Raw genomic sequence first — 23851 nt, 5'->3', positions numbered from 1 at the left:
CTCCTCTCCTCTGTCTCATCCCCCATATTGATACACCCCATAAGTTCAGAATCATCTGAGGATTTCTATAAATGACCTGACCTACTGTTATATTGATAGTTGGAGGTGTACCGAGTGAAGAGAATAGCAGACAGGCCTGCTCCCAGTCGTGCTCCAGTGTTCCTCACATAGTCCTTGGGTCTCACAAACCACAGTCTGTCCTGCATAGATAGTCCATTATCCTGGACACCAGAGGCTCATCCACCTTCATATCTCTGAGTTTACCCCTTAACAGTGATGGCTGGATGGTACTTAAGGCACTGGAGAAATCAAAACACAGAATCCTCAATACCGCCAGCTTTGTACAGTTGAGAATAAGTCTCGTGGAGCAGAGAGACCATTGTATCCTCCAGTCTGTTGTATAGACAAACTGCACTGGGTCCAGGTGGTCTACCGCAAGAGGACTCCTACAGTCCAGGACCAGTCTGTTAACGTCTCACATCTTGAAGACCTTTAAGTGCCATTGGTCAGTAGCCGTTAGATGACGTGGCATCTGAGTTGTTTGAAACAGGAACAATACGAGATGTTTTCCACAGTGGTGGCACTTTTTGGAGCCTTAGGGACAAACTGAACAGGTGACAGAGGACATGTTCTTAGGGACTCAAGTATTGACTCTGTCCGCAGACTTTAGCGTGCCCATTTTGTGTGTCCTTACCTACTTGCTCCCTATTCACAGGTGAGTTCTGGTTCTCTGACGGCTCTCTTGCTGATAAGTCCAAGTTTACTGATCCGGGCCTCATGCCCCTTCCAGACACGGCCACTGGCTTGGACTGGTCCCACCTCGTCGATGCTGCACGTGCATTTGAAGGTAAGAATACGATCACATGACTCCCTTTTGTAATGTACAGGATGTTCCCTTTCACATGATGGCCTATAAGCTATGAAGAGTGTATGAAGTAGATTTACGGGCCTCCATGACCGTATGAGCCCTGTGTGGGGGCAGACACAAATGTCTAGTATATTATTGCCTACAGCACCTCTGTACATGATTTCTTTGTAGCCATCTTAAATTATTTTAAATTGAACTGAAATTTATCAGAATATATCCACTTACTGTATTCTAAAGCATCGATTTGAATGAGATGTACCACTTACACAATTTCTTTTTCACAAGAAATCTGAATGTCATTTAAAAATGACATTTTTTCTCTTTTACAGTCCACTATTATTGAAGGTGTTAGTGGTTACTTTTAATAGGAATAATCAAATATTTGAGAGTGTAAAGAACAGTGTGATGCTGTTAGGGGTACCTGAGCCCACTGAGCCAGTCGGAGCCTAATGAACTCAACAACTGTCATGGCAGGGTCAGGTCTCCAGTTGCTGTGTTTTCTCAATGTGTCTTCTACTAACTGCTTGAAAAGACACTGAGAACAGAAGAGACCACCTTTATGTAATTTGAATTGAAAAGGTTTGGAGATTTCTTTATTTGTACTTGAAATATTTAGAAGCTGTTTTGATCACTAATGTAACTTTCATCTCTTTCTCCAATTCTGACCACTTTGCTTTTGCTTTGCTTTGTTTTCTAGACCTGTCATATGCTCTCTTTCTGGAAGGTAAAGCAATAGTGAATGCTGTCACTTTTCTTGCAGGGAGCTGGTTGACATGACAGCTTGTTACATGCGCTTTTTCTTTTTCCAGTGTGTGATATTCCCTTGTAAGTCTGCTATTAACTGGTGTGTGCAAGTAACAGGCTTGATGAAATGTAAACGTGGAAAAAAGTGTCAAGACGATAACACTGAAGGTGTTGGACATGACTGCACAGTTCAGGTTACATAATGGCAAACGTGTTTGAGGCTGGACAATGACGAGAATCGACGGATTGCTTCTCTCTGCTCACTCTCCAAAAAAAAAACACAATCTCCCCACATGTCACCGCAAATAGCTTAATACCAGACAAAGGTTATCGTTAATCACTATGTATCCTTCTACAGATCATTTGTGTGCATTTAAATCCTCATCCTGCCTTCAGAGTTTGTTATATTCTTCTGTGTTAAAGTGAAGGTTCCAATGTACAGTTCTGATATTGTCAGGAAGTTAGCAATTTGTGGTTTAGAGACAACAATAAGGTCGTCTTGGGTTCTTGTGAGTCTCCGTCACACAAGGCTAAGCGAGTCTGGTGCAAACGAGGCCCGGCTTCCAGCTCCTTTTGTGGTGTAAGGGGCAGGACCACCAGGGTTGCACTGGAAGTGACATTACCCTCTGTCCTGGGACTTGTCCTCTGGTCTGCGGTGAAGAGGTGGTTAGCAATCGGCATGTGATCAGCCATCCAATTTTGACAGCGCCACTTAGATGCTCCCCAAGAACCTTGCGTGAAACACTTATTTATAAATACAGTATAGAGATTGATATACTGTAGGCAGAGAGAGAGAGAGATATAGTCATGTTTAAATTACAGTATATATACAATGAAATTTAGTAAAATATATATTATTTTCTAACCCACTTAGTCCTGAACAGGGTCATAGAGGATGCTGGAGCCTATTCCAGTATAGGGTGCTAGGCCGGAACAAACCCTGGACAGGGTGCCAGTCCATCTCAGTATTAACAGTACAGTATATAAGAATTTAATTATGTTAAAAATCATATATATATTAAATATTTTGAGTATTCATTTGTTACAAGGAATATAATCAAGTGCCAACTGGAAGCCAAAAAACAAATCTAGTAGAGGAACTCAAGGCAAAGTATGGCCTCCTTTTCTAGTTGTGTTCATTTTGGCGTCCATCCCCAGTTTAGGCTGTCACAGCAAGTTCTGAACAAGCAACAAATTCCAGTTGCTGCTGGCATATCACTGGTAGAGAACATCCATTTGGTGAACCTGCCACATTAGGAATCAACTTTGAACTCTCTCTGCCATACTAAGCCATGCTGAGTCAATCTTGATTTTCCCTGATTATCTAACCCAAATGTCTTTAGAATATGGAAGTAAAAGAGCCGTATCTGGAGAATGCACACTGAGCGGACCTGCAAGTTCCACATAGACGGTGACTGAGAGGTTCAAACTCCTGGAACTGTGAAGCCAAATCAAAGACCACTGTGCCACCCCTAAGTAATGTCCGGTGATTCATTTTGACTTTTTTTTTTTTTTTTCCCCCAACATTATTAGAAATCCCGGACTACAGTGCTCTAGTATAGTGCCACTTGTACTCCACTTTATGTCATAATTTAATACTCGGGAACAGGGAGGAAGATCAAAGCTGAAAATCACAGACAAGGCTCGCTTTTCTCAGAGGAAACCAGCATCGTATGCTATCTGCTAAGTGCCACTGAAATATCTGCGCCATGCCTGTCAGGAATGTCAGCTGTCAGTGTTGTCCCTTCCTTTTACCGTCAGATGAAAAGAGATGATGTTATTTTTAGCTTTTGGTTTGAGACCAGTAGAGCATACAAGCAAAGAGAAAAGAAAAAAATATTTATATTATATATATATATCCTCACACATATACGCACATTCACATTCACATACACAGACTTTCCAAGAGTGAAACCGTCATTGTCATTAATATTCACTATCTGATGTGTCACTCTGAAAATCTTTATTTAAAGCCATTTGAGTTAAATGAGCCTTGGCAGGCTGACAAGATTTTATGCCTATAATATGCACAAGTACTCCAGTATTACCAGTCATCATTGGACAACAATGAAAAGTAATCTGATTGATTAGTTATATTTGAAACCATTTCCAGGCTCTACAAATTAAGCTTTTCAGATGGAAGGCCTTGCCTGCCAAGTCGGCGTTGTTATGGCAGTTAATAATGGATTGCTAAGCAGCCGCCTGTGACAAAATCTTCAGTGAAGTAAGCTTCATTTAAAGTTCATTAGCCTGGATGGCATGGGTTTTGCAACTGTACATTATAGCCGTTCATAATGGGCCTTTCTCTCTCTCTGCTGTGCAAATCTGTTATCCTTGTGATTCATGAAAAAGATTACACAGTCATTTTATATTTTTTTGATTGGGGCACATATTATAGGAATGATACACATCCCTGAATCAACAATAATTTGAAAATAATTGTAGAGCAGACGGTTAGGATTTGTTACAGACACTTCCCACTGTATGCGAGCCCCGTGAACATGGAAACTACGTATGGGTGACATTTCGGGTTAGGAGGTTTTTTTTTTCCATTTTAGATGGACCCTGCTGATAAAGAGTAGAACAGTCAACCCATGATTTGCATCTGCCAATTGAGTGTCCCTAATCCGAAGTAGTTCTGGTCTATGTATTTCCATATTTTGGAATATTTGGATTTACATAATGAGCTCGCAAGAACACACGCTATCAAATAATGAAGTGCAGATAAAGCAGCTAAAAGACCTCTGTAATGGATGGCATGCAGGGACTGGCATCCCAGCCGGGACTGAACAAGGATCCTTACTTTGCTGGGAGGCCAGTGTAATGGAAGGACAAGGGAAGACAACTTATTGAGGTTATGTTTTTTCCCCCCAAAACACTGGGTTACTGTACCTCTACAGATACCCACAGGGCATGCTGGAAACTGTAGTCCCTTAAAACAGCCCCGTTGAGCTCTGTGGGTGCCATTCAGGTAGTGCGGAAGGGATTAATGGTCCCTACTTAATGCGACTTCCACCTTACCTGGAAATATTTCTGACAGACAGTCTAATGACACTAGAAGTAGTCCAGGGTCTTGCATAAAGGAAGCAGCTCCGCTTCAGTACAGGCGAGTTGGGAGAGAAGGTGGACATCATTCACCTAGAGGAAGGAAGGAAAAGAAAGAATTGCATCCGGGCTTGTGTTTTTGAATGACATTCAAAGGTATTTTGTACAGTAAACCATTTGAACCCGGGACTTGTTGGTGAGACTGGGTTTGGGGTGCTGCAATGCCCCCTACTGTTCACACCAGTCGTCAGTATAATAATACAAATCACCAAGCCATCGTTATAATGGGCAAATGTAAGTTGTTCTGCGACAAAATTCAATTACAAAACTCTACCTTGTAACTTTAATGTCCGTTTCATTCCTGCTCATGTTATTTTTGCATTTGCACTCCGTGAGAAAGGAGCTATACAATTCTGGACTACTACAAGCAGTTTTTTTTTTTCTCCATTCCAGCTCTGAAAAATCACGTAGAAATTCATCTCCCTATTTCACCTTCTTTAATCATGCGACACGTGTGACACACGAATGCTTGAATTTTAGGAGGCCGTCTCGCATCTTTCATAAATAACCGCCATTGGTGTAAGCCAAACACAAACCCCTTTTGTTCACCGCTGGGCCAGTGAAGTTTTTTCATTCATTAAGACTCCCATCTTGTTATACCTGGTGTAACTAACTTGGAGTGCATCTCTGATTTTGCTTTGTAACTTTGAGGAGACCCAACATTATCTGCACTGTTTGACCTCCAGATCTTCTAGAGAGGTGTATTTTGGGTGTAATCTGATATATGTAACAGCTGTTAACTGATGCACCTTTACTTACTGCTTACTAATCCCTCTCCATCCACCTACTGACTTTCTGAGTTTGTACCGTAAAATAAAGGAATAACTGCTGCTTCCCAGCCTTAAATATGTGGAAGAAACTTAACCAAATATCTATCATCCCGGGTAAACCAGGCAGGAGGAAGCTTGTTCATTACATTTTTAAATTCTCTTCACAAAGAGGGAGCAACCAGTTACAGCAGACTACCAAGGGATGATACCCTGAGCAGAGGTGTCAAATGAACGGTCACAGCTCAAAAACAGAGGCACATACAGTGGAACCTCGGTTCACAACCATAATTCGTTCCAAAACTCTGGTCGTAATCCGAGTTGGTCGTGAACCAAAGTCATTTCCCCCATAGGATTGTATGTAAATACAATTAATCCGTTTCAGACCGTACAAACTGTATATAAATATTTTTTTTTTTAAATTAAGCACAGATATAGTTAATTACACCATAGAATGCACAGTGTAATAGTAACCTAATGTAAAAACATTGAATAACACTGACACAAAACACCCAGGCTCCCTGCTCAGCTGCAGGAGCAGGCTCGCGCTCTCTCTCTCTCTCTCTCAGGCAGGCACATCTGACCAAGAACAATGCAACACGTGCGGAAATCATCTGCGCGCACAAACCGAAAGGGAAACTGGCTTGTTCGTATACCGTATGTGTGGTCGTGAACCGAGGCAAAAGTTTGGCGAACTTTTTGGTCGTGAATCAAGTTGTACGTGTACCGAGACGTTCGTGAACCGAGGTTCCACTGTACTGTTCTTAATGATAACAAAATTTAAATAACAGTGCTGAATTAATCCTGACATTGACTTGGTATTCATAAAAGACCAGACATGTTTTCAGCAGAGAACATAACCAGCTTAAATACCCAAAATAAAAATCTTATTCCACTATATTCTAGTTCTTCTTCTCCATATTTCTTAAGTTAATTTCTTACCCTTCATTTATTAAATTTTCTGTGTACGCGACAGCGGTCAAGTCTTACTGAGTACATGAAAGAACATGGCTTTAGCCAGTTTCTTCAACCATCCCATGGAATATTCTGTTTGTTTACTTAACCATTTCAGAAGTCTCTTCATGATATTCTAAAACAAATTCTATATATTTCTTTTAATATTATGGAGCCCCATTGGTATAAAGCAAAAAAATAAAATAAATATGAATGAATTATGTAACTCATTGTAACATATTGCGTAAGTCGTTCTAAAGAATTATTTTAATTTTTTTTTTCTTATTTCAGTAGTTATTTATTTTTCCTGGTATGCAGTTTAGTGGTCCGGAACCAGAATAGTAAAGCCAGCCAATAGTTTATCTATTCTACGCAGTTCGGTGCCATTGTCGACTAGATTTCAAACTTGCCTTTTCTTCTGTTAATGTTTCCACCACTGACTCCAGAATATCACGTCCTCTGAGGAAATTCCATAAATCCATTCTCGTAACTTCTCTTGTGTTTGAAACTCGTTTCAGGACTCGTCGAAAGAACCATTTCAACCGCGTGGTCTTCCAACTAGTTCTTCTTACAGTTCACTGATGTTAACACACACCACACAGTTCACTAACAACAACAACAACATTTATTTCTATAGCACATTTTCATACAAACAGTAGCTCAAAGTGCTTTACATGACGAAGAAAGAGAAAAAAGACAAAATAGATAGTTAAAATTAGGGAACACTTATTAACATAGAATAAAAGTAAGGTCCAATGGCCAGGGAGGAGAGAAAAAAAAAAAAACTCTAGACGGCTGGAGAAAAAAATAAAACCTACAGGGGCCACATTCCAGGCCACGAGACCACCCAGCCCCCTCGAGGCATTCTACCTAACATAAATGACCTCAATCAGTCCTCATTGTATTCAGGGTTCACATGGAAGAACTTGATGATGATAGTCATGTGGACTTCTGGTCTTTAATCCATCAATGTATGGACATCACAGTGCTTTGATTAGGTGGTGATACGCAGATCGCCACCACAGAATACCAGAAAAAGAACAGAAGAGAAAGTAGGGGTTAGAATGGATTTTAGAGCCACCATGAATGATAATGATACTTAATTGAATATACAGAGCATCAGGACTAAACTAAATTTAAGCTATGAGAAAGCCATATTAAAGTAATGTGTTTTTAGCAGTTTTTTTAAAGTGCTCCACCGTATCAGCCTGGTGAGTTCCTATTGGCAGGCTATTCCAGATTTTAGGTGCCTAGCAGCAGAAGGCCGCCTCATCACTTCTTTTAAGTTTAGCTCTTGGAATTCTAAGCAGACACTCATTTGAAGATCTAAGGTTACGATTTGAAGTGTAAGGTGAAAGGCATTCCGAAATATAGGATGGAGCAGATTATGTAAGGCTTTGTAAACCATAAGCAGTATTTTAAAGTCAATTGTAAATGACACAGGTAACCAGTGTAGTGACATCAGAACTGGAGAGATGTGCTCGGAGTTTCTTTTCCCAGTTAAGACTCTCAGCTGCATTCTGTACTCGTTGCAGTCGATTGATGTCTTTTTTGGGTAGTCCTGAGAGGAGTGTGTTACAGTAATCTAGTCGACTGAAAATAAAAGCATCAACTAATTTTTCAGCAACTTGCAGTGTTATAAGAGGTCTAACTTTTGCTATATATCTTAAGTGAAAAACTGCTGTCCTAGTAATCTGATTAATATGTGATTTAAAATTCAGGTCAGAGTCAATAATTACCCCTAAATACTTGAACTTAAAGTTCACTGAACTGCATGCCAGGAAAACCACACATAGTGATGTAATAAGAACTGGACTGCAAGGTTTAAAAATAATACTAATAATCTGTACAAACAAATGAATATGGAATGGGGCTCCATACTACTGAAATAAGAGTCAGGAATTAAAATAAAAATAATCCGTTCATAGGAGTTACGTTAATTTGTTTGAATGAGTTAATAATTCATTCAAATTTTTTTTTGCTTGACACCCACAGGGTTCACCAAAACACTTTATGCACAAACTGTTCCCCCTTAATAATTATATTGTTCTCTCAAAGATGTCCTCACTTATGCTTCTGCATATTTATTCTGAAGAATTAAGACTTGACTAAAGGAGGAAGAATAGAAAATAACTGCTTTGTACGTATTCTGTTCACTCCAATATGAAAATGGAGATTGTTTTGAAGGAATACTTCACCCAGGATGTTTTTTTTCACATTACCTAGCCCATGTAGTTTATAGTGGTGGCCGAGAAAAAAAATCTCTTGTTTTTGTGGATAAATGGCATAACAAAGTCTCTGGAAAAAATGGGACCCACAGGTGATCAACGCTGGACAACAGCAAACGATATTAAAAACGTTCATTAAAAAAACTCACATTACTCGTGTCACGTAATCCACCCATCAGGTCATCCAGTTTTATGCTCACAACATTCCAAACACGTTAAAATATTGTTAGATACAGTAGATAGGGTTATTGCCATGGAGGACAGACGGGCATCCCAGTTGGATGATGGTATGACCTCTTGCCAAGGTGGAACGTGTCACCAGAGGGATGAGCAGAAATTGGAGGCCAGAAGTAGTTCCATTACCCCAGACGTTAGGGGGCAGTGGTCTGCTGGAGGCAGGGAAGTGGAGTCCAAAAATACAGAACCTTTGTGCGCAAGGGGGCACAGTCTAGCAGAGGACTGCCCTGGCTCCCAAACAAACCCAGAAGTGCTGCCCACAAATTATTCCAGGAGCCCACTTGCTTTACCTCGAAGACTCTAAGCCAGAAGGCAACGGGTGTCTCTCAACTGCAGGCGGAAGGAGAGGGGAGAGTTCACATTGTTTGTTAGGATTATTGGCTGTGTCCATTGTACTAGGTGCTTAGTGGATTAAAAAAATGTGTTACTGTGTTATTGGGTGTGGGGTTTGGGGCTCGGTGATGCCCAATGCTGGTTACAATAGACAGATACTTTATTTGTCCCAAAGGGAAAATTAAAACTTTATAGGAACTCGAGAAAGAAAAAAGACGTAATGATTTAACAAAACAACAAACCCCCAAACACATGTAAGAACTTCTGGCTTAGTTACTGGAGAGCTGCTGCTGTCACTAATGGGATTGTAGGTGGCAGTAAGATGGTCACTCCTGTCCAAACGTGCATTGGAAAGCATTGAGTACAGCAGGCTCTGCTTGTTGGGTCCACAAATCAATCTGCCATTACAAGTTTGATCGTTCAGGTGACCTCAATCCTCCCAAACATTATGGCGCCCTAAAATGGGGGTACCATGTAGAAAAAGTGTTGTCATTTCTACATCCTGTGACCAGAATGAATGCAAATCCCCTTAAATGAAAGCCTGCCCTGTGCACTTTAATCACAATGTCTGAATTGTTTGATTTTTAAATTTGAACTGTGGAGCCGACGGAGGTAAATCAAGGAGAAATGTGTCTTTGTCCCAAGCATTATTTAGGGCACTAAATATATATGGCCAGCGAAGGACAGGTGGTCCATCCAGAGCTAATATGGTTGCCTTCTAGAGTAGGGTGTAGCTCCTCCCAAAGCTGGACTCAACAGATTAAGAAGGCTGATTAATAAAGTATTCTATGCTTTTATTATCATTTTATTCCCCAGAGTGTATATATAAGAAGTGAGGAATGTTTTCAGCTTTTACTATTTAAGTAATAATTGCTGTCTCTCTCTTTTATATGACCTTGAGTGTGGGTAACTTGGTTGGACATACTTTGAGTTCAATTTTGTGATTCTGTCTGCGTAGAAGTTAAAGCTTAAAAATATAGAAAAGGAACTGCAAATATTTGAAATGTACAATGACAGTGCATTGTAACCCTGTGGATATGTCATCCTCTAATCCTGCCAGTGTCCTTGCATGGCCCGAGTTTTCCCCTTCAGAGGTATGCCGGTCGCTGTGCACCCATCTGTCAGTTGATTTGCATATCCGCTTTGTCCCATTCTGGAACATCATGAGCCAATTCAAGCAGTTGTAGGCTACCAGTATTACACAGGATGCCAGCTTTTTACAGGGCATCCTCGCCTACAGCATTTTAACAGTAACTAGTGGAGCTGACTGTGTGTCTTTGGACTTAACGGAAATCGGCAGAAACCCACGCAAGCATGCAAAAGGCACAGCTACAGAAATTTAAGCTGGCATTCGAGAGCCAAACGATGCATTCTTAATAGACACAGTATAAGAAACAAATACATTGCTCAAAAACATGAAGGGGACATTTAATCATCACATTGAGTCAATGAAGCTTCAGGGATATCGGTCTGTCCAGTTAAGAAGCACAAGCGATTGTGAAGCAACTTCACCTGCTTTAGTGCCAATGAAAGTGACAACTGGCAGGCAACAGCAAGACAACCCCCAAAGGGAATGGTGACCACTGACAATTGCTCTCTCCTTATCTGTCTTGCTTGATTCTTCCCTAGTTTTGCATTTGCGTAGTGTCCTTGTCACTACTGGTATCATGAGTTGGTACCTGCAGTCGATTTTGATTGCACAGGTAGTCCAGCTCCTCCAGGATGGCACATCCATACGTGCCGTTGCAAGAAGGTTTGCTGCATTTCCCAGCACAGTCTGAAGAGCATGGAGGAGATTCCAGAAGACGTGCTATTACACGAGGAGAGCTGGACAGGGCAGCAGAAGGGCATCAACCCAGCAGCAGGACCAGTATCCGCTTTCTTTGTGTGAGAAGCCCTACAAAATGACCTCCAGCTGGCTACTAGTGTGCATGTTTGTGACCCTACTGTCACAAACAGACTCCATGATGGTGGCATGTGGGCCTAATGTCCTCTAGTAGGACCTGTGTTCACAGCCCATCACCATGCATTTCGATTGGCATTCGCCGGAAAATGCCACAATCAGTAGATGTGTCATTGGTGCCCATTTCTCCTCATATATGAGAGCAGGTCCACAATAAGCACATGTGACAGACATGAAAGAGTCTGAAGACACCGTGGAGAACATTTTGCAGCCTGCAACATCATCTAGCACGACCAATTTAGCAGTGGATCAGTGATGGTCTGGAGAGGCATACATTGGAGGGTCACAAGGACCTCCACATGCTAGGCAACGGTACCCTGACTGCTTTTAAGTACCAGGATGAAATTCTCAGAGCTATTGTCAGACCTTACACTGGTGCAGTGGGCCCTGGACTCCTCCTGCCCGGCCTCATGTGGTCAGAGTGTGTAGGCAGTTCCTGGATGATAAAGGCTTTGATGCCATCGACTGACCCACTTGTTCCCCAAACCTGAATCCAACTGAGAACCTCTGGGATGCTATGTATCAGGGTGTCCGATGCCACCAAGTAGTGCCACAGACTGTCCAGGAGCTCACTGAAGCCCTGATCCAGATCTGGGAGGAGAATCCCCAGGACACCATCCACTGTCTCATCAGGAGTGGGCCCAGACATTGTTGGGAGTGAATACAGGCGCATGGGGGCCATACACACTATGGAGTTACAGGAATGAGTAACCATGATGAAATTCACATGAGTTGAATCAGCCTGCGATTTCAGTTTTTGACTTTAAGTCAGTGACTCTGAATCCAGCCATTAATGGGTTGGTGATTTTGGTTTCCATTGACCATTGTTACATCATTTTGTTCTCATCGAATTACACAATATAACTTGGTAACAATTTTCCACTTGAACAGTTCATTCATCGAGATCAAATGTGTGATTTAAGTTTTCCCTTAATTTTTTTGAGCAGTGTATATTCGAGTTCAATATCTCAGAATTTTGAGATACTAGGGGGCTCTGCCCCCTGCTTGCTTCGCTCGCCAACCCCTGGGCAGGCACTATGCTCTAGCCACTTCGCAGATCTGCCACTCACGTATGGGGATGCGGATGTACAATTTAAACAGATTGTTATTTTCATGGGAATTGTTACATATGCATAATAAACTATTTTACATTACAGTGAGTAATTAACCATAGTAAAAAATAATAAAACATAATAAATTGAAAGAAAATTGTTTCATGTTGCCTTAGATTTATTTGTTGTGTGTACATTTTTGTTCTGTTTGGCTTTGAAATTAACACGCAAATAAATTTTAAACTTACACTTTTACTGTAAAATTCAGTAAAAATATTTGGATTTAACTTTTCGTCAATATCACTTTGAATTTTGATTCCATGTTTGGAGTTACATCTACTGTATAACTGTAAACATTTTAATACGAATGGCATATCAAGATGTCCTTTGGTGTCTAATGTTATCCCCTGAAGATGTACTATATTACCTTTCTGGTCGCCTGTTAAAATTTTACAGGTCAGAATTGTTCAACCAATTTTGAATACAACTAATCTTGTCCTATCGCATAGCCCATCACTCATACATACATAAATTAAGCAATAACATTACGACACACCCTTCTTTCAACAGTAATTCGGCCGGTGGAAGACCGTACGGTGTTAACGGTTGTAGATATTCCTCGTTATACTGTAAGTTGATGTTTTCATCTTCCGCACGATCACCTCCAACTGTTTCAGCATAGACTATTGATACGCATTTAAATAATTTGCCATGCAACCGATCAACAATGTTCGCATTAATTCATTTGGCTTCATTTCTTGGTGCTAGGATTGCCCTTGTACTCATTTCTTCTGTTGATAACCCTTCGAGATGAAATTCTTCAATAAGATTTGGACATAATACGTCTTCTTTAATTGGGAACTTAAAGTGAGGAAAACGTAAAAATGTATAAGAGCTGAGAGTGCAGGAAATGTGTCTGACAAAAGCGTCCACACGATTGAGAGATGAGAGGACCGTGGGTGTGGGGCGTTGACCGGAAATGGTTGAGAGGAGGACGGGACTTGAAAAACTCTCTTGGCAATAGTCTTGTCTTGTCTCAAGATTTTCTTTTATAATGGAGAGATTTGACAAGCAGTAGTAAATATGGTCTTCTCTAGCAAAAATCGAAATGTTCTGCCCATTAGCTCCAGTCATTCATTTAAGAACCTAACTTTATTATACAATTTGTTTCATCACCATCTAAATCCTCATTTATTGAAAGTCGCACTACAGTACAGATCAATGTTTTCTTTTTCCAAATAGTTAACCTGCATTTATTGTGATGACTGCTCTAGAGCAGGTGCTGAATGAAGACTTTGCTTTCCTTCTCCACGGCGATTGTGGCTGGCGTAATTAGAGTGCTGGCCCGCTTCACTCCTGCTCTCTGCCAGGGATCCCGCTTTAAAGCCGTGTTGGTTCTCTCTCTGTCGTTTGCCTTGTTAGACTTTTAAACAGGATGCTGAAGCACAACCTCTTTTCTTAGGAGAAACTCTGCGTTTAATTCCAGGTCTTGACTTAGATGAGGATCCTGGCCCAGTCTGTCACCACAGTGCTTTTCTAGGTGAAGCTTTGGCATGGAATGACTAGTTTAAAAATACTTTTTCTTGTTCTGTGCATGTTTGCATGAGTAAAATTATATAGAAAAGCATTTTTCTCCTATCCCTCGAGGTCTTAAGAGTCTGTAATTGACCAGTGCAAGAGAGAGATGGAACGCAAAAGGTGCTGCTTGTCCAATTGGTGTTACCCAATCCCAACCTTTTCATCTGTCCTCTCTCTCAACATTGGCACAAACCCTTATTTTTTTTTTTCTTTCTATTTCTTAGCCTCATGTATTACAGATGATCTGAAACCATTTTTTTTTTATTTCCACTTGGTTTGCAATGGTACAAATGTCAGCTTTGGCTTAATCTACAAATTCAGACTGGGGCTGGAGAGAAAAAAAAAAAAAACAAAGCAAATAGATGTGAAGCCTGCCAGTGAACTAACTTGATTGGATTCTGCATGTACAGTTTTAAAAAATAACTATGTTCCCTTTATATTTCACAGACCAGAGAGTGGCATCCTTTTGCACACTGAATGATATGCAACAGGCCCGAGCCTTGGAGATCTCACAGAAATTGTCCCAACAAATTGCAGAATCAGCAGGGAAGCACCTTAATGAGACTGGGTAAGCCTGGGCATTTTAACACAGCCTGCTTTGGCAGCACTAGCATATGAAATGTCTCTAGATATTGAGCGCTGAAAACGTAATTACTGGGTAGTGAATGTGTACTTACTCATAGCAATACCTGCTTACAACGGATTTCAAAGTTACAGTGCCATGCAAAAGTATTCAATCCCCTTGAAAGTCATCCTAATTTTCTGCGTGACAGATTTCTACACATATTTATCCATTCAGTATTTTCAATGTGCACTCTTATGCTGTAATAATACATTTCCAAATTCCAAATAAATATTTTTCCGTATATATTTAACTGAAGAAGAACAACTCCAAAGTTCGTGTTTGCCCAAGTATTCAAGCCGTACACATTTATACTTTGTCGGGAAGCCTTTTGCTGCAATAGCAGACTCAATTCTTTTGAGGTTTGTAAGTATGGCCCAGTTCTGCACTTTGTTCAGGAGGGATTCTTCCACATTATTATTTGAGAATTGATAGAGACCCTCTAGGTTGGTGGGATGGCACCTCTGGACAGCAGTTTTCAAACATTGCCACAGATTATCAATAGGGTTAAGATCAGGACTTTGACTCTGCCATTCCAAAACATTCACCTTTCTGTTTCAGAGCCACTCCAGTGTCACTTTGGCCTTATGCTGAAGGCCATTGTCATGTTGAAATATGATTCTTCTCCCGAGACGTAGGTTCATGACAGACTGGAACAACTTCTCCTGCAATATTTGAGTCCCTTGAACTCTGACAAGATTCCCAGTCCCAGCATGTGAAAAGCATCCCCATAGCATGACGCTGCCACCACCATATTTCACCGTAGGTGTGGTGTTTCCTGAGACATGAGTAGTGTTGGTTTTACATCACACATATAGTTGTGCTTGAAAGTTTGTGAACCCTTTAGAATTTGAAACCTACGTGAACCTACTTTTGCCACTTACAAATATGTAATATTCGATCATTTTCCTCAATAAATAAATGACCAAGTATAATATTTATGTCTCATATGTTTAACTGGTTTCTCTTTATCTACTTTTAGGACCTGAGTGAAAATCTGATGATGTTTGAGGTCATATTTATGCAGAAATATAGACAATTCTAAAGGGTTCACACTTACTTTCAAGTACAACTGTACCTCATTGATGTCTGGCCACAAAGTTCTGTTTTCGTCTTATCTGACACTAAAACCTTCTTCCACATCGTAACTATCTTTCTAAAGCTGTGCAGCAAACACCATTCATTCTTTTATGTTGACTTTGGTAAGGAATGGCTTCTTTCTTACTATTCTCCCATAGAAGTCAGTTTTATCGAGATCTCTTGAAATTGTGGACCCCTGCACTTCCACTCCAGTTTCACCCAAAGAGCATTGCGGACATCTGAGAGTGACAGTTACGTTTTTAGTCACTTCTCTGACCAGTCGACATCTTGCTCTGATGTTCAGTTTTGAGGGATGGCCTGTTCTAGTAGGAGTCTGGTTGCTGTGATAAACCTTCCACTTTCTGATGATGGATCTAGCAGTGCTTAACAGGACATTCACACCCTTGTGTATGTTCTTGTCGCCATTTCCTGCTATCTTGTGCATTTTAATGTCTTTGTTTCTCACATGAGCAGAATGCTCCTTTGTCTTCATTTATACAGCGATTGGCCAACAAAGACTACGGCCTTTACAAAGGGGGCTTTTATATCCAGAGAGATGGAAAGAGCTCACAAGTAGGACCTCATTATGTTTAATTATGATTGCCTAATGACTGTCGCTGTGTGTCATTTGTGTAAACCTTGGTCTCCTAAAGCACAGAAGTTTAAATACTTAATGCCAGCACTAACTTTGTTGGTGTTCTTCTTTAGTTTAAATATCTACAGAAAATGGTTTATTTAGACTTTGGAAATGCGTTGTTACAACATGAGAGTTCACATTAAAAATACTGAACGGATAAATATGCACAAATCTTCTGACATGCAGAAAATTAGGATGACTTTCAAGAGGACTGAATAGTTTTGCACGCCACTGTAACTAGCCATAAGAGTATGTCCTACCATCCATGGAAAGAAGGCTGGGATATTGGACGGGTGAAGCAGCATGAGAAAATAGACAAATAAGTTGTTCTCTTACGTGCTTCTATGTATACATGTAACTTGTATGCTTAAATGCATGTTTGATACAGTCGGTCCTTCGTTTCCGTGGATTCCACCAATGGTGGATCGAAAATATTTGAGGGGCCAAACAAAAACAAAAGTTCCAAACTTTGAGTTTGTCGCCACCAAGAAGTGATGTGTAGGTGTGCCCTGCTGTAGCCTCGTACCATTTCACAGATCCTCGGTTCTTATCCAGCATTGTTCACCTCGCATCACATTCTTTTGCCACTGGTGTTGTGTGTACCCTGTGTTTCTTTGGAAATTTTCTTTTTTGATTTTGATACACTTAATTTCCCCTCTGAGATTAATAATCTTTTTACATGAAATTTTTTTGGAGGTCAGAGCACAACATGGCCCCTAAAAAAAGCAATTAAGAGGTCAAAGCAATCCCTCAAAGGCTAAGAGGGAACGTAAACCTATAAATATCTGGGAGTGCAGCTGGATGACAAATTGGACTGGACTGCCAATACTGATGCTCTATGTAAGAAAGCTCAGAGCAGACTATACTTTCTGATAAGGTTGGCATCCTTCAACATCTGCAGTAAGATGCTGCAGATGTTCTACCAGACGGTTGTGGCGAGTGCCCTTTTTTACGCGGTGGTGTGCTGGGGTGGCAGCATAAAGATGAAAGACGCCTCACGCCTGGACAAACTTGTTAAGAAGGCAGGCTCCATTGTAGGATTAAAGTTGGACAGTTTAACATCTGTGGCAGAGCGACGGGCATTAAGCAAACTCCTGTCAATCATGAAGAATCCACTGCATCCACTTAACAGGATCATCTCCAGGCAGAGGAGTAGCTTCAGTGACAGACTTTTGTCACTGTCCTGTTCCACTGACAGACTGAGGAGATCGTTCCTCCCCCACACTATGCGACTCTTCAATTCCACCCGGGGAAGTAAATGCGAACATTAATTTTATTTTAATTCTTTTCATTTTTATTACTATTTAATTTAATATTGTTTCTTTGTATCAGTATACTGCTGCTGGATTATGTGAATTTCCCCTTGGGATTAATAAAGTATCTATCTATCTATCTAAAGTGTTGTCTCTTGACGAGAACGTACAAATCTCACATCTTTTGAGAAGTGGCTATGTTGTCTGCTGATTTGGACCGTAAGGACAGTAAACAACAACAATTTACTTCCTGTGTGGCCCCAAAATCACACAAGGAATGCCTCAATGGGCTTTAACAGGCGCCTGGTGTTGACTTTCTAAGATGAGAATAAAAACTCCCACAAACAAAAAATACCTTATAGGAAAAAAAAACGGAAGATGACTCATCTGTCATAGGCTGCATTAATATTGGAGACGTGTCGGAGTACAGGAAAGTAGCGGAGGACTCGGTCTTGTGGTGCTGGGACAACAACATGCAGTTCAACACCAGCGAGAGAAAAGAGCTGCTGGTGGACTTCTGACGTGCCAAGCATCTTCTGCTGGTTCAGCTTTCTCAGTGCCTTCTGTATGTTCACAACTGAAGGTTTAATTTTCTTTGCCTGCCACAGCAGGATATGCCCTTTAGTCCACTGATGCACTTGCTTGTTCTTCTCTGCACAGCTTCTAGTACTGTTCTGTTTTCTTTTTTTTTCTTTTTTTTAGTAGTATGATGGCCAGAATTACACACAGTACTCCAGATGTGGTCTTTCAAGTGCTTTTAATTTCAGTTCCCACTGTTAAACCATCTGGAGTGGAGCAGGCACACAGTCCTCTGTAAATACCACAAGAGCACATGCCCTGCCGAGGCCCATGATTGCACATAATCACTAATGTCAGCCGCTTCTCCTGAAGAAGTTACTACGCTAGGCAGAACGTTGTGTTAGAGGAATATTAATGGCCTTTTACAGCTCATGTTGTTATAACGCATTTTCAGATGCCCTTTTTTAATGTGTCGTTGGCATACAATATGTAGTTTAACAGGACTGTCCACTCTTCAGTGACTTAAGCTCAGTTAACTGGCCACGCTACGTGGGCAACCTGTACCAAGAGAAGAAGGTGTCCATCTTTTAAAGCTGAATGGTTTTAACTTTAAAAGTGTTGGGTGGTCATATTATAAAATGAGACTCTCCTGAAATGAATTTCTGTTCCCCCTTAAAATATTTAGGTTGGAGTCTTGTCATCTTTAACCTGTAACCACAAACCTCCGACTTTTAACTTTCTCCCTGTTTCCCCCCTTTTCCTTTTTAGTCTAAATTCATAATTTTATGATTGTGGAGCTTTTCTGTATTTCCCCCTTTTTCTTTTAAGAGGGTAAGCAAAACACTAGCATGACACCCCTGTCAAATATTACAAAGAGTACACAACACATGCTTTGCCCTAATTGGGGCTCATCAGGTGCACGCACCTTTACTTTCCCTTGCGAACCTGGGATGGCAGCGCCTGAGGCAAAGCCACAGACGTTATGCCACGGCAGAATATATATTTATGGACCGAACTGTGTGTGTGTGTATATATATATATGTGTGTATATATATATGTGTGTATATATATATATATATATATATATATATATATATATATATATATATATATATATATATATATATATATATGTGTGTACATGTATGTAAATTTATGTTTGTGTGTGTGTATTGTGGCCTTGTGTAGAAGTGACAGACAGGAAAAAAAATTTTGAGGCATCAACCGAATTGTTCCTTTTATTGTCCATGGACAAACGATAAGTAAAGAATAAACTAATGATGCTGTACGGCGTGTGTCCCGTATGCAAGGATTACCACAGAAGGGTTTTGCAATGCAGTCGTCTCTAGCAGAGCTCGTCCAGCAGTCGCGCAGGCCAGTAAATGACGCCTCCTTCCGGGACGCCCAGGACTTTATGGTGGCTGGACCAGAAGAGGCAGGTTTAATCGCTTCCTCTGGGGTCTTCTCGGCGCTGTGGGGAAAGAAGGCGAAGACAGGGTTAGCAACAGCACCCTCTCTTGTCTCTGCAGGTTATTATATACCTTGAGTAAGCATGCAATTTTTGCTTTAGTTCAGGCTCAGCGTTAAAAACCTGACCAGTGATTTCACATTCCATCAGTCACTCATGGTGTGAAGGCCATGCTTGGAGCTTGCAGATCCTAATTTGTTTGTTCATTTGTTTTTCTTTTAGGGAAAGTTCTCCTGCAACACTTACTGGCAAAGTAAATCAGCTGGAAGTAATTCTCAGGCAGCTACAGTATGATCTGAAAAAGGTAAAATGCTCTTCTAGTTCTGTATGTTTACTGCTGTAAATTCCCAGTGGCTTTGGGAGATGAACTCATCATTAGCTGATGGCCCCGTCAATACAGCAACCGGTAGGGTGTAGCTAACGGTGTATGAACTCCCTAAACGGTACATTATTGTCATTTTTACTTAAAGGGGTCCTGCTTTGTTGGCGTGTAAAGCATGATATTTAATTGATTAGTTAATGCAATGCCAATTAGTGCAATCAAACCTGAGGTGAATCTGACATCAGCCTGGTTTGTCATCCATCTTGTTGTTCATAGACTGAACAAAGCTGGGTTGTAAAAGACCATTTTTTGATCTATCCGGCTTCATTTACTGCCTTTGGTCCTAAAAAAAAATCATATTTGTAAACAGTGCTGCTGTCTTGAGCTTCAAGGACATGTCTGAAATACTCATTTTCATGCATTTCTGATTGGATTTTCCTTATCGTTATTTGAAACTGAAGATGTTTTTGTAGTCTGCTGAATCTTCTCCACACTTTTTTACTGTTTATTTGAGCTGCCAAGCAATACAAAAGTAGGCTATGAAGCACAGATGAGAGTTTTGTCCATCTTAACTTATTGTCTCTCAACCTAAACTAATGGATTCAGTTGATTTTATGCAGTAAGTCTAATTTTTAACCTTTAAATCTGATTACATTTATCGTGTTGATTATTTTTTCCTTTCCCATATTAAGATATGGGTATGAAGAATCCATTGTAAAGTCTCAGTTTTCTTCCTTATTTCACTTACTGTTTTGAATTTATAAAACTGGAAGAAGTAGTATGAGCACTCTAAATGGCTTTAACCAACCAAGCCCAACCATTTTGATGCTGGCTTTAAAGGTCAGGCCCCCTAGGGCATCAAAAACGTGGCGTTTGTTAGTCATCTGACTCCTGCGTGGCCAGTTCGTCAACCTTAATCTTAATGATTCATTGTAACTGCTTGTCCCGAGAATATTTTAGTCATGTCGGTTTACATGCTTACAATTTTGTTTTGCTTCGAGAATCCTTTGATTTCTAATCCATGTACGTCTTGCCTTCCAAGTTCACTTTTTACAAATCGGCTGCTCTTCACTCCATTGTTTCCAACAGCTGTAATCGTGAGTTGAAACTGAACCATCAAATTTTTTCTTTTTTGTCTTTTTAATCCTTCCAGGAGAAAGAAGACAAAGCGATCCTTCAAGTCGAGGTGCAACACTTGAGGCAGGACAACATGCGACTTCAGGAGGAGTCCCAGACGGCAGCCGCACAGCTGAGAAAATTTACTGAGTGGTTTTTTCAGACGATTGACAAGAAACCTTAACGTTCATTTTGCTCAACTGAACTTGCGACATACAGACACCCCGACCCATTCATTCAATAGTGGAATGTAACGCAAGGCCGTACCGTAGGGAGTAGATGTAGCTAGAAAGCTGCGTCTGGCCGCGTTCAGCTGGAGCCGGCCATGGCGCTAGTCGAAGAGAACTGACTCGTATTTATGGAAACGATCACTATGGGAATGTAATTAAAACAGATGAATTTAGTTTGTGCTCCTGACGGAAGAACTGTATATAAATTATATAAATGAATGTAACTTATGGTGTCATTTCTGACCGTTTTAACAAAGGCAAATTTTGGTGCTCTCCGTGATTTAACAGCAAGGTCGAAATCCTTTAATAATTTTATCTGTTCAAATATTAACCAGCCTCTCTCCTGGCATTCTGAGCATTGTAAAATATTCTAGCCAAGCAGTAACTTTGATGTTTTAAAGGTGCTCTATTTTTTTGTAAGTAGCTTCTTTTCACGGTCACAGTGTAATAGCAATAAGAGGGTAGCGTCAGTAGTCACAAAACTGTGTTTACAGGTTAGCACTAATGTGATATACGCGTGGAAATGCTGTTGTTTTAAAAACAAAAAAAAACATTTTTTTATTTATTTGCAGGAGCAAATGGTGCCTGATATGCGTTAGGATTGGATTACCTTCTGTTTTGTTTCTCGATCACATGCCTTGTACGCAGCTCACGCGCAGAGCATATGCCCACCAACTCTTTTATTTCTTTTGTAAAGTTTACCTGCACCTGAGCAGTTCATACACGGGACGTGAGCCAGCGTGGTCATACGTACAGTTGCCAAACTTGTTAATCTTTGTACAGAACCTCTTGACGAAGTGTCTTGTATTTAACACCATTATTTAAGCTTATTTAACCGCAATTTTTTTTTTTATTATTTTATTAAGATTTGTTTTGGTTTGTTTATCTGCACTATGAAAAGGACATCTCTGTAGCTTGTCAGGGCTATACTGATGACTTCTAGAAACTCCAACATTTGGATGCTGCTAGTACACAGTTCATTGGTTTGTATGCTTTTTTCCCCCAATGTCTTTTGTTTCTCTTTCATTGAAGATGGGACATATGTTTGCTTTTTTTAAAATAAATGTACAGTAGGACATAAACATTTGTTGTGGTCCTGCATTTCTCTTGCTTTGTACTATTTTCTATGAAATGTTACCGAAGTAATGGTATGACTTTAAGTGGCACAGTCTACTTAAGGCCGTGGCTTGTTAGGGCCGACATATACTTGACGCCAGGAGACGTGTCTGTTAGTGGACGCTGCTGCTACGTGCGCAGTGGACCGACTGTACGTGAGCGTGTATTTTATGTAAATCTGGAGGATTCCACCAGGTGGCAGTGTGACAAATCATCACAGTGATAAAACGACGCCCGGTTTGGCTGTGTTGTGAGATGAGGTAAGAAAGACGTCTTTGCACTCTGATGCTGTGGTAAAGGAGCCAAAAAACAACAGAAGGCAGCAGTGACACTTAAGATGACATGTGAGACCTGTAAATGTATCGCATCATTACAGCGGGGAATTTGCAATGCTTGTGTTGCATATGCAAGAAATATTTGAAGAGCACCGTGAATACTTTCGTATGTCGGGGTCGGCTCCTTTTGTTTTAAATGTGACCTAAAGATGAAATTGACTTGATGGTTTGCTTCACCATATCGAACCATTCATTAAAAGTTGCTGGGTGTTTTGCAGGGTCTCGAAATCGAGCAGCTACTGAGTCATGATCAACGTGAGTCAAACGCATGCAAAAGAAACTTCTGAGTCCAAGAAAGTTTGTTTTAAAAGGGTTTTAGTGAAAATAGTTCACACAAAAATAGAGAAAAAGTTGTTACATATGTATGTAGAATGAAAGGAAATAATGGTTCTTCTACAAACTTTGCTTTTTCTGGTTAAACTTCCTATACTTAAAGGTTGTGTTATTTCTTTATGGCAAACTTACATCTGCTTTACTTGACACATTCTGTATGTTCTATACGTACGGCTCGGCACATTCAATAAGGCACGGTTTGAAACTGTGTGCCCTCCATGCCATATCAACTGCAAGGCTGATCATACAATGGGACTGATCTGCAGTCAGAGGGACAAGAAACAATCAGAATATTCCATTTCAGTTTAGCTTGTAGGGGTTATAAAAGAACCACCCATTGACTATTTACTAAAATACATAGGCAAACAATTTTAACATATTTAAGAAAATACTTCTATCAGTTTAACATAACCTAAACCAGGGGTAGGCAATGTCGGTCCTGGAGAGCCGCAGTGGCTGCAGGTTTTTGTTCCAACCCAGTTTTTTAATGAGCAATCAATTATGGTTGATGATGCACTTATTGCTTAAGTGACATTTTGATGCTTCATTTTAGTGGTCTCGCTTGTTAAGGCTCCCCACCCTTAATTGCTTATTCCGGTCTTAAACAGCTGCATTCAGTGTGTTAATGACTCGTTATTAGCAATAGGATGTAAATGACAAAGTGGCCAGCAGTTCTCCGTCTAGCTTGTTTCCATTTACATCTGTGTGTTCATCATGCACATGTTTGATTTAATAAAACACTTAATAGAAAAATGTGACAGACTGAAAATGATCAGTTTTAGGCTACAAATCATTTGGATGATACCCTTGGAAAGGAAAAAATCTACAAAATAAGAACCTAACATTGCAGACTAGCAAGCCATAAAATTAAATAAGGTCTGAGGTTGGCAAGGATTGGTTTCTAATGAAGCAACTGAGTTGGAATGAAAACCTGCAGCCACTGCAGCTCTCCAGGACCGACTTTGCCCACCCTGACCTAAACAACAAACAA

The 23851-nt window shown here is 40.4% G+C and overlaps 1 protein-coding gene across 6 annotated transcripts in view; it reads left to right on the top strand.

The window, feature by feature from the left end:
* Positions 1 to 21916, top strand: part of LOC120516360 (signal-induced proliferation-associated 1-like protein 2) — a 282998-nt gene extending 261082 nt beyond the window's left edge. For 2 of the 6 annotated variants that reach the window (XM_039737965.1, XM_039737966.1), the window contains 6 exons: positions 716 to 847; positions 1566 to 1592; positions 13714 to 13791; positions 14277 to 14397; positions 19631 to 19712; positions 20884 to 21916. In XM_039737965.1, coding sequence (XP_039593899.1) covers positions 716 to 847; positions 1566 to 1592; positions 13714 to 13791; positions 14277 to 14397; positions 19631 to 19712; positions 20884 to 21030 — 587 coding nt within the window. In that variant the 3' untranslated portion in view covers positions 21031 to 21916. The remainder of the gene's footprint in view (positions 1 to 715; positions 848 to 1565; positions 1593 to 13713; positions 13792 to 14276; positions 14398 to 19630; positions 19713 to 20883) is intronic. The other 4 variants (XM_039737967.1, XM_039737968.1, XM_039737969.1 and 1 more) reach the window with 4 other exon arrangements.
* The last annotated feature ends 1935 nt before the right edge of the window (positions 21917 to 23851 follow it).

Source organism: Polypterus senegalus, chromosome 16 (assembly GCF_016835505.1).
Source record: "Polypterus senegalus isolate Bchr_013 chromosome 16, ASM1683550v1, whole genome shotgun sequence".
NCBI lineage: Eukaryota > Metazoa > Chordata > Cladistia > Polypteriformes > Polypteridae > Polypterus > Polypterus senegalus.
This window is presented reverse-complemented; position numbering and strand designations above follow the sequence as displayed.